The sequence below is a fragment of the Urtica dioica genome, chromosome 11 (genome assembly GCF_054948205.1).
Source record: "Urtica dioica subsp. dioica isolate 48M chromosome 11, U.dioica_male_clone48M_v1_H2, whole genome shotgun sequence".
In the NCBI taxonomy this organism is placed as follows: Eukaryota; Viridiplantae; Streptophyta; class Magnoliopsida; order Rosales; family Urticaceae; genus Urtica; species Urtica dioica.
Genome location: NC_142766.1, coordinates 18425487 through 18435482, shown reverse-complemented (window position 1 = coordinate 18435482; position 9996 = coordinate 18425487). Strand labels below are relative to the sequence as shown.

The 9996-nt window shown below is 32.4% G+C and overlaps 1 protein-coding gene across 1 annotated transcript; it reads right to left on the bottom strand.

The window, feature by feature from the left end:
• Window positions 1-324: 324 nt before the first annotated feature.
• Window positions 325-3264, bottom strand: MBD7 (methyl-CPG-binding domain 7). The gene is made up of 9 exons (XM_089600669.1): window positions 2883-3264; window positions 2575-2703; window positions 2373-2474; window positions 2155-2241; window positions 1922-2005; window positions 1302-1409; window positions 1084-1215; window positions 878-1015; window positions 325-760 (listed from the first exon to the last, which is right to left on the bottom strand). Exons 1-9 carry the CDS (start codon window positions 3015-3017, stop codon window positions 539-541), a joined length of 1137 nt encoding a protein of 378 aa, XP_089456795.1. The 5' UTR covers window positions 3018-3264; the 3' UTR covers window positions 325-538.
• Between the last annotated feature and the right edge of the window lie 6732 nt (window positions 3265-9996).

The following is a 9996-nucleotide window of genomic DNA, read 5'->3' as shown; positions in this document are numbered from 1 at the left end:
CACAGGTCAAAGAGTAGAAAATTGGATGTGTCTCGTTGACTAGTTCGGAATGAAATTCCGAACTGTTTATCTTTGCATTTTGTTGAACAAAAGAATACATCTGTATTTTGCATGGCCGTGTGGTTTGCATTTATGTAAGGAAAACGATAATTGCTGTTGTTGGGACTCCGATCACATCTTTAATCGTTACTAATTTAGCTCAAGATGACTGGTTGGTTGATTTTTTTTTTCTTTTTCCTTCCTTCTAAAGCAACATCTCTAGCTCATGATCAAATCAAAACCTCAAAGCTATAGCACAACGTGAATTCCACTGTCATTTCCAAATCCAAATAAACATGATGAGGATCTTCATTTCTTGCTCAGAGTTTTACCTAGTTCATTGCTTTCATCAGAAGAAATTATAGGAGACATTAACTTACAAGTACAACTGGATTTAAACCTAATCCCATTAAAACAGATTGAAGCTAGACAACTCGGAATCCGATGGCAAGAGTATATTTCATACATCTTTTTGACAGAGCGTCGAATATTCCAACTTTTACTTGTCCTCTTGGTTGAGAGACGAAATGAACTTTTCTGACCACTTTTGCTTTGTAGATTCGGGTACAACAAGCTCGTCGAGCTGTGGGTTCCACGTATCGCCGGCAGGACCAGCCAGAACCCAGTTCACACTCGATGGCGGGCTTCCAAAATCGTCCTTTGGGCCTTCAGTTTCCTCCACAGTTTCAGTTTTTTCCGGGGTAGAATATTGCTCCAGTGGCTAGTAAAGACACAAATTAAAATCAGAAGAAAAAAAAAACCATAGACTTGCGTTCTTGCTTTGGTCACGAAACAGAAAAAAGAAATTAAAATAATCCACAAGCTCCTAAACTTTTACCCCAGAATCATCGTCTGGTGAGACTTCCTTTGGGGTAGTCGGATTTTCCTCCGATTTTTCAGGGAGGTCATCAGGAATTTCTTGGCAACTCGTCTCCTCAGACGCAGTTGTACTCTTAGAACTCGATCTACTTGAAGTCTGAGAGTAAAGCATATCAGTGTACAGAATCGAATAAGTCATATAATTTGTGCTTCAAATGAACCTACCGAACGGCGTTTTTTGGGACATTTGAAATCCATGAGTCGCATCTCTAACTCATTATCCTCTTTCTGGTTTAGGTGTCTTTCGACAGATACCAAGGAGCGGAATCGCCTACCTGTCTCTGGCTCGATATAGTACTGCAAATTAAGTCAACCTGTAAACTTCACTAGTATCTAGAAGCAAGGTTTGCGTAGGAGCTAAAAATAAATATAGAACAAAATACCTTGTCAATTACGTGGGACTTTTCTCTAGTGTGTTTCTCAACTGCCCAATCATCTGGCAGTACAAAGTTTGCGGAGCAATAGGTGCTGTGAGGAGTATGGCTCTCTACCTGTAACAGGATCGATTTTGTCATTGAAGCTTAAATCGTTTTAAGACAATCAATTGCAACTTGTGTGACTATGTAGAAACCCCGAAATACCTCTCAAGGGCAGTAGATGTTTAAACTTTTCATCGTGTTCCCAAACTACAGATGCCGATATACAGTAAAAATTTCTAGACACTAGTTTATTTTTTTCAAAGTTACTGAACGATAGTTTCTATGGAAATCTCTTGGGTATTGGTTATGTGCATAAAACCTGTGTCGACACAGCAAATTTAAGAGATCGATTCAGAATGTTGCCTGTTATAGAGTTAATGAAATGGTTGAATGATATTAGAAGATATGCAAGCAGATATAGTTAAACCAGTTTAGATTATAGTGTTTAGCATGTAGTGTGATTTTCGTAGAAAGACATCTGTAAGTAAAATAATACAAAGTAACAGAATATAATGCTTTTTTTAATGATTGAATCACTCTAAAAATTCATTGAACTAAATGATAATTCTCAGCTAAATCCTTACAGCAGATATGCTTGCTTCATTTTTGTCGCCCTTGACAGAAACTGCGAAACTTGATTTCCTCCGGGTCTTGGGTTCATTGTCCCTCTTCAAAATAATTTACGAGCAAAAATAAATTGACCAACCCATAAAAACTCGACGACTCAGCAAAAACGTCACAGTAGTTTCATAAAAAAAACAGCCAAATTTTTCTTTCCAACATGGAACCAATTTGAATAATTCCATAACACACTTACAGCATATTCATGGCCTGCTTCACTCAGGTGTCTCTTAACAGCTAGTAGAGAACGAAACTTCTTTCCCGTCTCCGCTTCAATGTAATACTGAATTGAATCAACCAAAGAATTGGCAAAATATATGATCATTTCAGCAATAAATAACAATAATAAGATAAGACCAGAGTTTCATTTTATCTCCATTCCAGATTCATCTTTATTAGTCATATTTCGGAAACCTTGTCGACGGTATCAGAGTTGGATCGCCGATTCGCCTCAACGATCCAACCATCGGGAAGCACAAAGTCCGAGCCACGAGGTGTCGAGGGAGTGATTTGCATCTGAAACATGTAAAGAATTTTCCTTCGATCACTAAACCTAAAAATTCCACACATATAACAGCCAAATTGAAGAACACACAAACCAAATTCGATTCCTTACATTAGGTTTTTTCTCCGGAGTTCGTTTTGGCCGCTTTGGCGAGGAAACAATGCTTTGTTTCCCCTCCAAGTATTGCTCAACAGCTGGGATCGATCGGAAAGTCTTTCCAGTGCTCGATTCAACGTATATCTGCAACAAATTCTCAGCATAAACGCAGAAAAAAATCATCTCTTCTGTTTTTCTAAACCACAATTCAATCCTCAGAAAGACGAATTCATCGAAGCATTTCCACATGCATACAAAATTCGGTCTCAGAAATGGGTTTCAGAAAGATATAGAGAATTCGAGAGAGAGTGAGAAGAACAGACCTTGTCGATTCTGCCAGGCCTGGAAGAGGAATTAGGGCGAGGCTTCTCCTCGACGAACCAGCCCTCCGGAAGCTCCATTGTCGGCGTGGGACCCGCTTCAACGCTGCTTCGCCGTACCGGCAATTTCTCCTTCATCGATCACTGTTCTGTTCCCAAGGTTTTTTTTTTCTTTTTCTTTTTGTTAAATAATATTTGAGCCTTTTTATGAGATAATTCGGCTTAGGTGCGTATAATTCGGAATAATATATAGACTGAATTACATCTTTTAGTTCGGGAATAGATGAGAGATTCCCGGTGAGAGAGAGAGAGAGAGAGAGTGGAGTAGAGCAAAGCTTGCACAAAATGTCACACCAAACCTAACTCCTGTGAGCCAAATGGACCTGGATTTGGAATTAACTCTCACATTATAAAATGAAAAGTTAATAGTAATTTATGGTAATTAAATAAAATAAAAAATTATTTTTTATTATTATTTTTTCATTCATATATTTCATATATTTAATTACATATGAAAAAAAAATTCATAATTTTGGAGTTTTCCTTAACTATGTTTTCAATAAATCAGGAGTTACTGAAAGTTTTATCAACGACAATTGTTTTTTATGCGGAACCAGATAAGTTGTCTGGCAATGTAGCTATAAAATATGAAATTAAATCAAATGCAGCCTAAAATTTATGTAATAAAAGTAAAAATCACAGTTTGAGTTTTTAATTTACGAATTATAAGCTCTCCATGAGAGGAATAAGTAAGCGTACATCAATTCTCTTTTAGAATAAAGCTCATAAGCTAAAGTTATAAAAGAGATAATATGTTTGTACATGAATTCTCGTGTAAAGCTTTCCCTTTAAAATCTTGAAACGCCAATTACGAGACTTTAAAATATGATAATATTTATTAAATAATAATAACTTATCACGAAAGTTTCTAGCTATAGTTCTTTTAGCTATGTATCTTATCTTAAAGGATCATAGTGTTACTGTTACTGTTGCTTTTAGGTCATCACTTAAACCACAAGTGACGATGATAGATTCACCATAAATTTCATGTGTATTGCGTTAATTTTCATTTTCATATAAATTTTCTCAAGAACGTTGGAGTGCTCGATCAATCTATGTTTTCACTTAAGACACTCAAAAAGATATATACTACTTGAGGATCTTATATAGGATGTAACAAGTATCATCAAGAGAGATATTTTACATGGTTGTCCCATTTTTTTCCAGAACATAGCTTTTTTAGATTTTTTCACTTATAAAAGAAAGGAAAACGAGTTATGGCGGTGAGATTTTCTATAATGCAAGCTACGTTGCTCAACATTAATTCGATTAATGTGAATTTGAGAGTTTTTAGTTTGTCTATAGTTTTTAGAGAGAGAGAGAGAGTTTAGAGTTTAGAGAGTCTAACCGACTTTTGAAAAATAGCTTATAATGTATATTACAAAGGATGTGCCTCGGCAGTGAAAATGAGGTATGAATCTTCGGTGGATTGAGGATCAAGGGTTTTAAAAGTCGATAGTTGTGAGGGATCGGAGTCATCTCACCGGGATCTCCTAGAGACACGCACACTATTCTCTTGGTGCCATAGGTGCCAAAACCCATCAATTACTTCTATATGACTATTTATTGACAAAATTATCATTAAATAACTTTGTTTATTGGCAAACATGTCAATAAACAACGTTGTTTATTGACAAGCTTTATCATAATTTTGGAATTAAAAGCAATTGATGGAAATTTTTTTTTAATAATTATAGTTTTGGAATTATCTTTTCCTCTTTTGTAACTAGCTTAATTTTTATTTTTTTGCTTGTAGAAAACTAGCTTTGTAATTGGGCTCCTTACTAGATTCAAGCCCAACTTCTATGAAGAGCGAAGCCTGGTCCGTATTAAAAAAAAAAAAAAAAAAAAAAAAAAAAAAAACCCAGATGTCTTCTTTCTTTTCCTTTTTTTTTTTCCTTGAATGACAATGAACATATTTGAAATTTACTCGCGACAACAAAAGCATGAAATTTGAAGATGCAGAACCTTCGTAAGCAAACCCATTAGCATGAACAATGAAGACGTCATCTTAGAAGTTATTCACTTGTTCATCTTAGACGTCATCTTAGAAGTTGGAACATGTACATTTTTTTTAAGGACACCTGTCGCAACAAGTCACTTGCTAAGCTATATCCATAGTTCACCCATATTTATTATGAGGTTGATATTCAGTCCTTTTTTCAGAGAGAGAAAAGCTTGTGCATTGGAACATGTACATTTTTTTTAAGGACATTCGAAAATGTATATGAATGAGTATTTTGATGGTAAAACACAAAATCATGTATTTTTTTATAGTTCAATTTATTAGGAAAAATTAAAATTAATATAGAAAAAGTACAGGTAACAAACTTAAAAATAACATTAATGTAGCCTAACATAAAAATAATATAAAATATTGTAATACTATAAAATACTAGATGCTTTAATCACTTTTGATTTGGAATGATTTCGTTCTAATTTCAAAAGGATGATTCATTAGATACCTAACTATACAGGGTGTTATAACTAATAGTAGATTTTAAAAAAATTAAGAGTTGTGTTATATTACTAAAATAAAAACTACAAAAATGTCAAATAACAGGTTTCAATAATTGTTTGTCTGTGTGAATTTGTCAATGAAAGTATAAAAAAAACATATATGGCAATATAAATTTCACTAAATTTATAAAATTTGATAGTATTGTGACCTCGCCTTGCTCTCCATGGTTCTCAATGCACTTTTCATCGACCCCGGACGAAAATAGAAAGGTGACTTGTTATGGATTCAATTCGTTGTTCTGGAGAATTAGGAAATGATATTTGATTTTAATTTTTCTTTTATTTATTTGCGATGTTGGATTTTCAATTCTGAGGCGTTTGATGATGTAGGTTGACACCAATGAAATGAAGAGTTTAGTAATCTCAGTAGAGTATAAGAGTCCACAGTTAATTACTATCATGTCAAAATTAATCACTATCATGTCATGTGAAGTTACAACTATATGATTGATATATTTAATTTAGTTAAGACTTAAAATAATTTCTTTAAAATCTCTTTGTTTCTTCTCGAATAAGAGTATTCATTTTTAAATCTAAATGTATAGCGTAGAGGTGTAAATTTATAATAGATGTAAGATAGAGTGGTTTTCTCAAAAGATATCTACCACGTGCGTAGCACGTGGTGCTCCTCCAAGTGTGTATATATATATATACTTTTTTAGAAATCGTGTCGCATAAATTTGCATAAAAAGTTCTGCATTTTATACGATAATATAACGTATGGATTTTACACAATTTGTCACTAGATTACGCCTTTATTTATTTGAAGAGTTCGAAGCCTATCCCAGAAGTGTGATAATTTCTTGTACTGATTATGGATATTTGTTTTAACTTTTAAGTATATCTTGCCACAGGTAGAAGAAAAAAAAAATACAAGTAAGAAGGAAATAAAAAACATTAGAAAGACATTACACATCGAAGAGTAATGTACTTATCTGCTGTCATCTCATATAATCTTCCCGGCAATGATTGAAAAATCTTATTCAACAAGGCAAATTTATTTATTTATGTATTGCATATTCCAATTCCAATGGTCAAGTAGTACTTTCGTATGTTTTGCATGAAAGAAACTAGCCACATCATGCATGACTTGCTTCTTGAGTTCGTCAAAAGAATATGATTTTTTATAAAACCAACAAATCAGCAGTTGGATTAGAGTGCTTGACTTGGCTCGAATCCGGTCGCAAGACTTGTAGAAGTTTCAACATACTTTACGTAACGCCTTTGCCAAGAAGCAAATCTTTTCTATGAAACAAGATTGAAGATCAAAGTCTCTAGTATGGCGTGCACATAAAAGTAACCCCAAAAGTATATATATGTGGGTGTCAGGTGTGAACACAGCCACTTATTTAGAGTAAATCTCCAACATGGATATATAATTAGCGCCACGTTAGATTCAAAAAAAAAAAAAAAAAAAAAAATTAGCGCCACGTTTATCTGATAAAAAAAAATACCGCCGCGTTCAACAAAACTTTGTAACATCCGATAAAAAAAAAAACAAAAAACAAAACTTTGTAACATTTGTGCATCTTAAATAAATATATAATAATTTAAAAACAACATTCAAGGATATACCGTCATAGATAGACTAATAAGCACACAGATATAATACGCCCATGACTCCTTTTAACTATTTAATAAAGGACAATTAAGTCATTAGTCCACTCTATTTAAAAAAATAGTCATAATTTTATTTTATTAAAAAAATAGTTCAACAAACTCGCAGTAAATTAATTAATCAAAGAGTAAATTATATTAACTAAAATAATAAATTAAATTTACTTTTTAGTTAATTAATTTACTGCGAACCTGATGAACTATTTTCTTAATAAAATAAAATTTTGCATAAAATTTTGACTAAACATAAAAAAAAAAAAAAAAAAAAAATTAGGAAACTGGCTAATTGCAACCAATTCTTTCTAAAATAATATTTTCAGTAGAATGAGAAATATAGATGAAAAAATGGCTAAAGTAATTTTCCAGCACTTAAACTAACAAATAAGATAACATATTTGGTTGTACATCTTTTTTATTTAATATCTAGAGCATCTTGCAGATAATCCAAATCAAAGTAATTGCATGTTCAACTCGGATCTTTATGATATGATCGATCATTAAAAATACTCTTGACTCTATACTTTTATCATATATTCAATCTATAACAGGGAAATTAAAGAATCAGTAGATTTGTTTCACCTAAACTAATAAAATGAGTTATGGTTATGAACTTACCATTAATAATTTGAAGATCAAATTGATTCCATGATTATAAGTTCAATCCATGTTGGATATAAGATTATATGCATTCTAATTATGAGAAGGGGTCTTTCAAGCTAAATAGATAAAGCAACTTAAAAGAATAACTAAATATGTGAGAATAAAATTAAATAGTGCAAAGTTGATGATAAAATTAAGAGAAAATGGCGGTCTAAATACTTAATGTTTGCGGATTGTATCACTTATATGTTAAAAAATTGCGGGATATCCACTATTTGTATCTCGTCAAGGTTTGAGTCTCTGGGGTAACCACTATGTTATCGCACAGTGTACCGCTTACCGCCAAATCTCAGTAGCGAAATGTACAAATTTGTGAAATACCCGTAAAACATGGGTTTACCGCACCGCTACCGATAGAGAATCCCGTGATGCAAAAAACGGCATGATCCAGTTAAAAACTTCATAAAAATCGGGGCTTACCACGAGAAAAATGTGATTTACTGCAATTCTAAATAAAAATATAATAAAATAAATTGAAAAAAAAATAAAGGTTATGAAAACTTATTTTGTATTTATTTATTATGAAAAATCTACCGATTTCTTTTCCGAAAAACCCACAGTAAACTCTTACGGTAAATGGTATCTCAAATCTTGATCTCCGTTACTACTTACAGGGTTATATATCAATGTCTTAAAAATGATCGGTCGGGATTTAAATTTGATTTTTAAATGAGCATTTATTGTAGGTAATAATAATAAAATGGAATTTATAAACAATAATAACATGTAAAAAAACATAACAACGTAATATCATTCGAAATCCCTAACCCATTTATCTCCCGTAATCGTTTTCTTCAAAATCCTGAATCCGAGTCTTCTAAATTTCACAGAATCGCAAGTGCACTTCGTCGTGGTGTATTAATCATCTGTGGAAGATGAAAATGCACGAATTTGAGGCAATGGCTAAAGAAGAACCAACTCGTCCACATTGATGATGGTCTGTCGTAAATGAAGTATACAACGAGGGACCTATTGGTGAGAGTGACCTCGAAAGCCTTTGTAGTGACGAAGAAGAGCAAGCCACGAAGAGGAGCAATAACATAAGAATTTATTTTTGAAAAAAAAATGAATTAAACAAGAATAAAATTTCGACTTTCTTACTTGCCTTTCTCTTGTAGCAGCTCACAAATAATCTTTTCCCTGGATTCAAATCAGTCCATGAAGTCCTCTCAACCACATGTACGCTAAAGAAACAGGTACGCACCTTGACTTCGAAAATTCAAACTTCGTACTCAACTCTCCGTTGTTGCTTACCCTCCGTCCTATTATGTTGCTGCAACGATTTACGAAAGATGAGTTTTAATCTTCCATTTCCTCAATTTTAAGCTTTGAAGATGAGCAAGAAAAAAAAATGAGCTCTAGGGTTTTCAATTTTGGGGCTTTTGGTTGAAAAAAGAAGTTGTAATCTCTTATTATGTTCTATTCTTCCAATTTCTAATTTTTTTTTTCTTTAATTATTAACTTAAATAATGGACAATTTTATCAGTTATCATCACGACTTTCCACGTGTAAATGCATCCATATTTAACCCCGCAAGTAGTTACGAAAATACAAAAAGTGGACATAAGTAGTTATCCTGCTACTTTTTTTTAACCAGAAGTATATAAGTGATACAACTCGCAAACATCAAGTATTTATATCGTAATTTTCTCTAAAATTAAATAGTACAAACTTTATATATAACTCAGTCATGGGGAGTTTTGCCACAATTATATTAAGAAGGTACGTGGTTCCTTGAATTTTCTAAACCATTGCCGGTGTATAGAAAGCAAAATTATTATTGTGTAATCATAATTGAGCTCCTTTATTTTATAAATAATGATAAAGAGAGAGTTTTACTTTGAAAGCCATCTCTTCTCGAATAATTTCTACAAAATATTAAAAAGAAAAACGCGTAAATCGATGTCAAGCAAGCAACTGATTAAAGAGTCGTATATCAGATAAAGAAAGCGTGGTTGATTATCAGATCATATATTTCTTGAGCGATATTACTGTGTTATTCGAAGTAAGAACTTAAAAGTTGGCTAATTAGCAAATAGATATGTAAATAAAGCTATATATCTAATAGGCCCATATAATATTTAGTTGTATTATATAATTTGAAAACTAACAACACTTCAATATTAAATTCAAATTTCAAAAGATATTAATAAAACGAATTTTACTTTCTACATTTAAAAAATTCCCAAAATAGTCAATATACTTTTCAGAAATGATCTAACATACTTTCCTCAAATATTTATTCCTACAAAATAAAAAA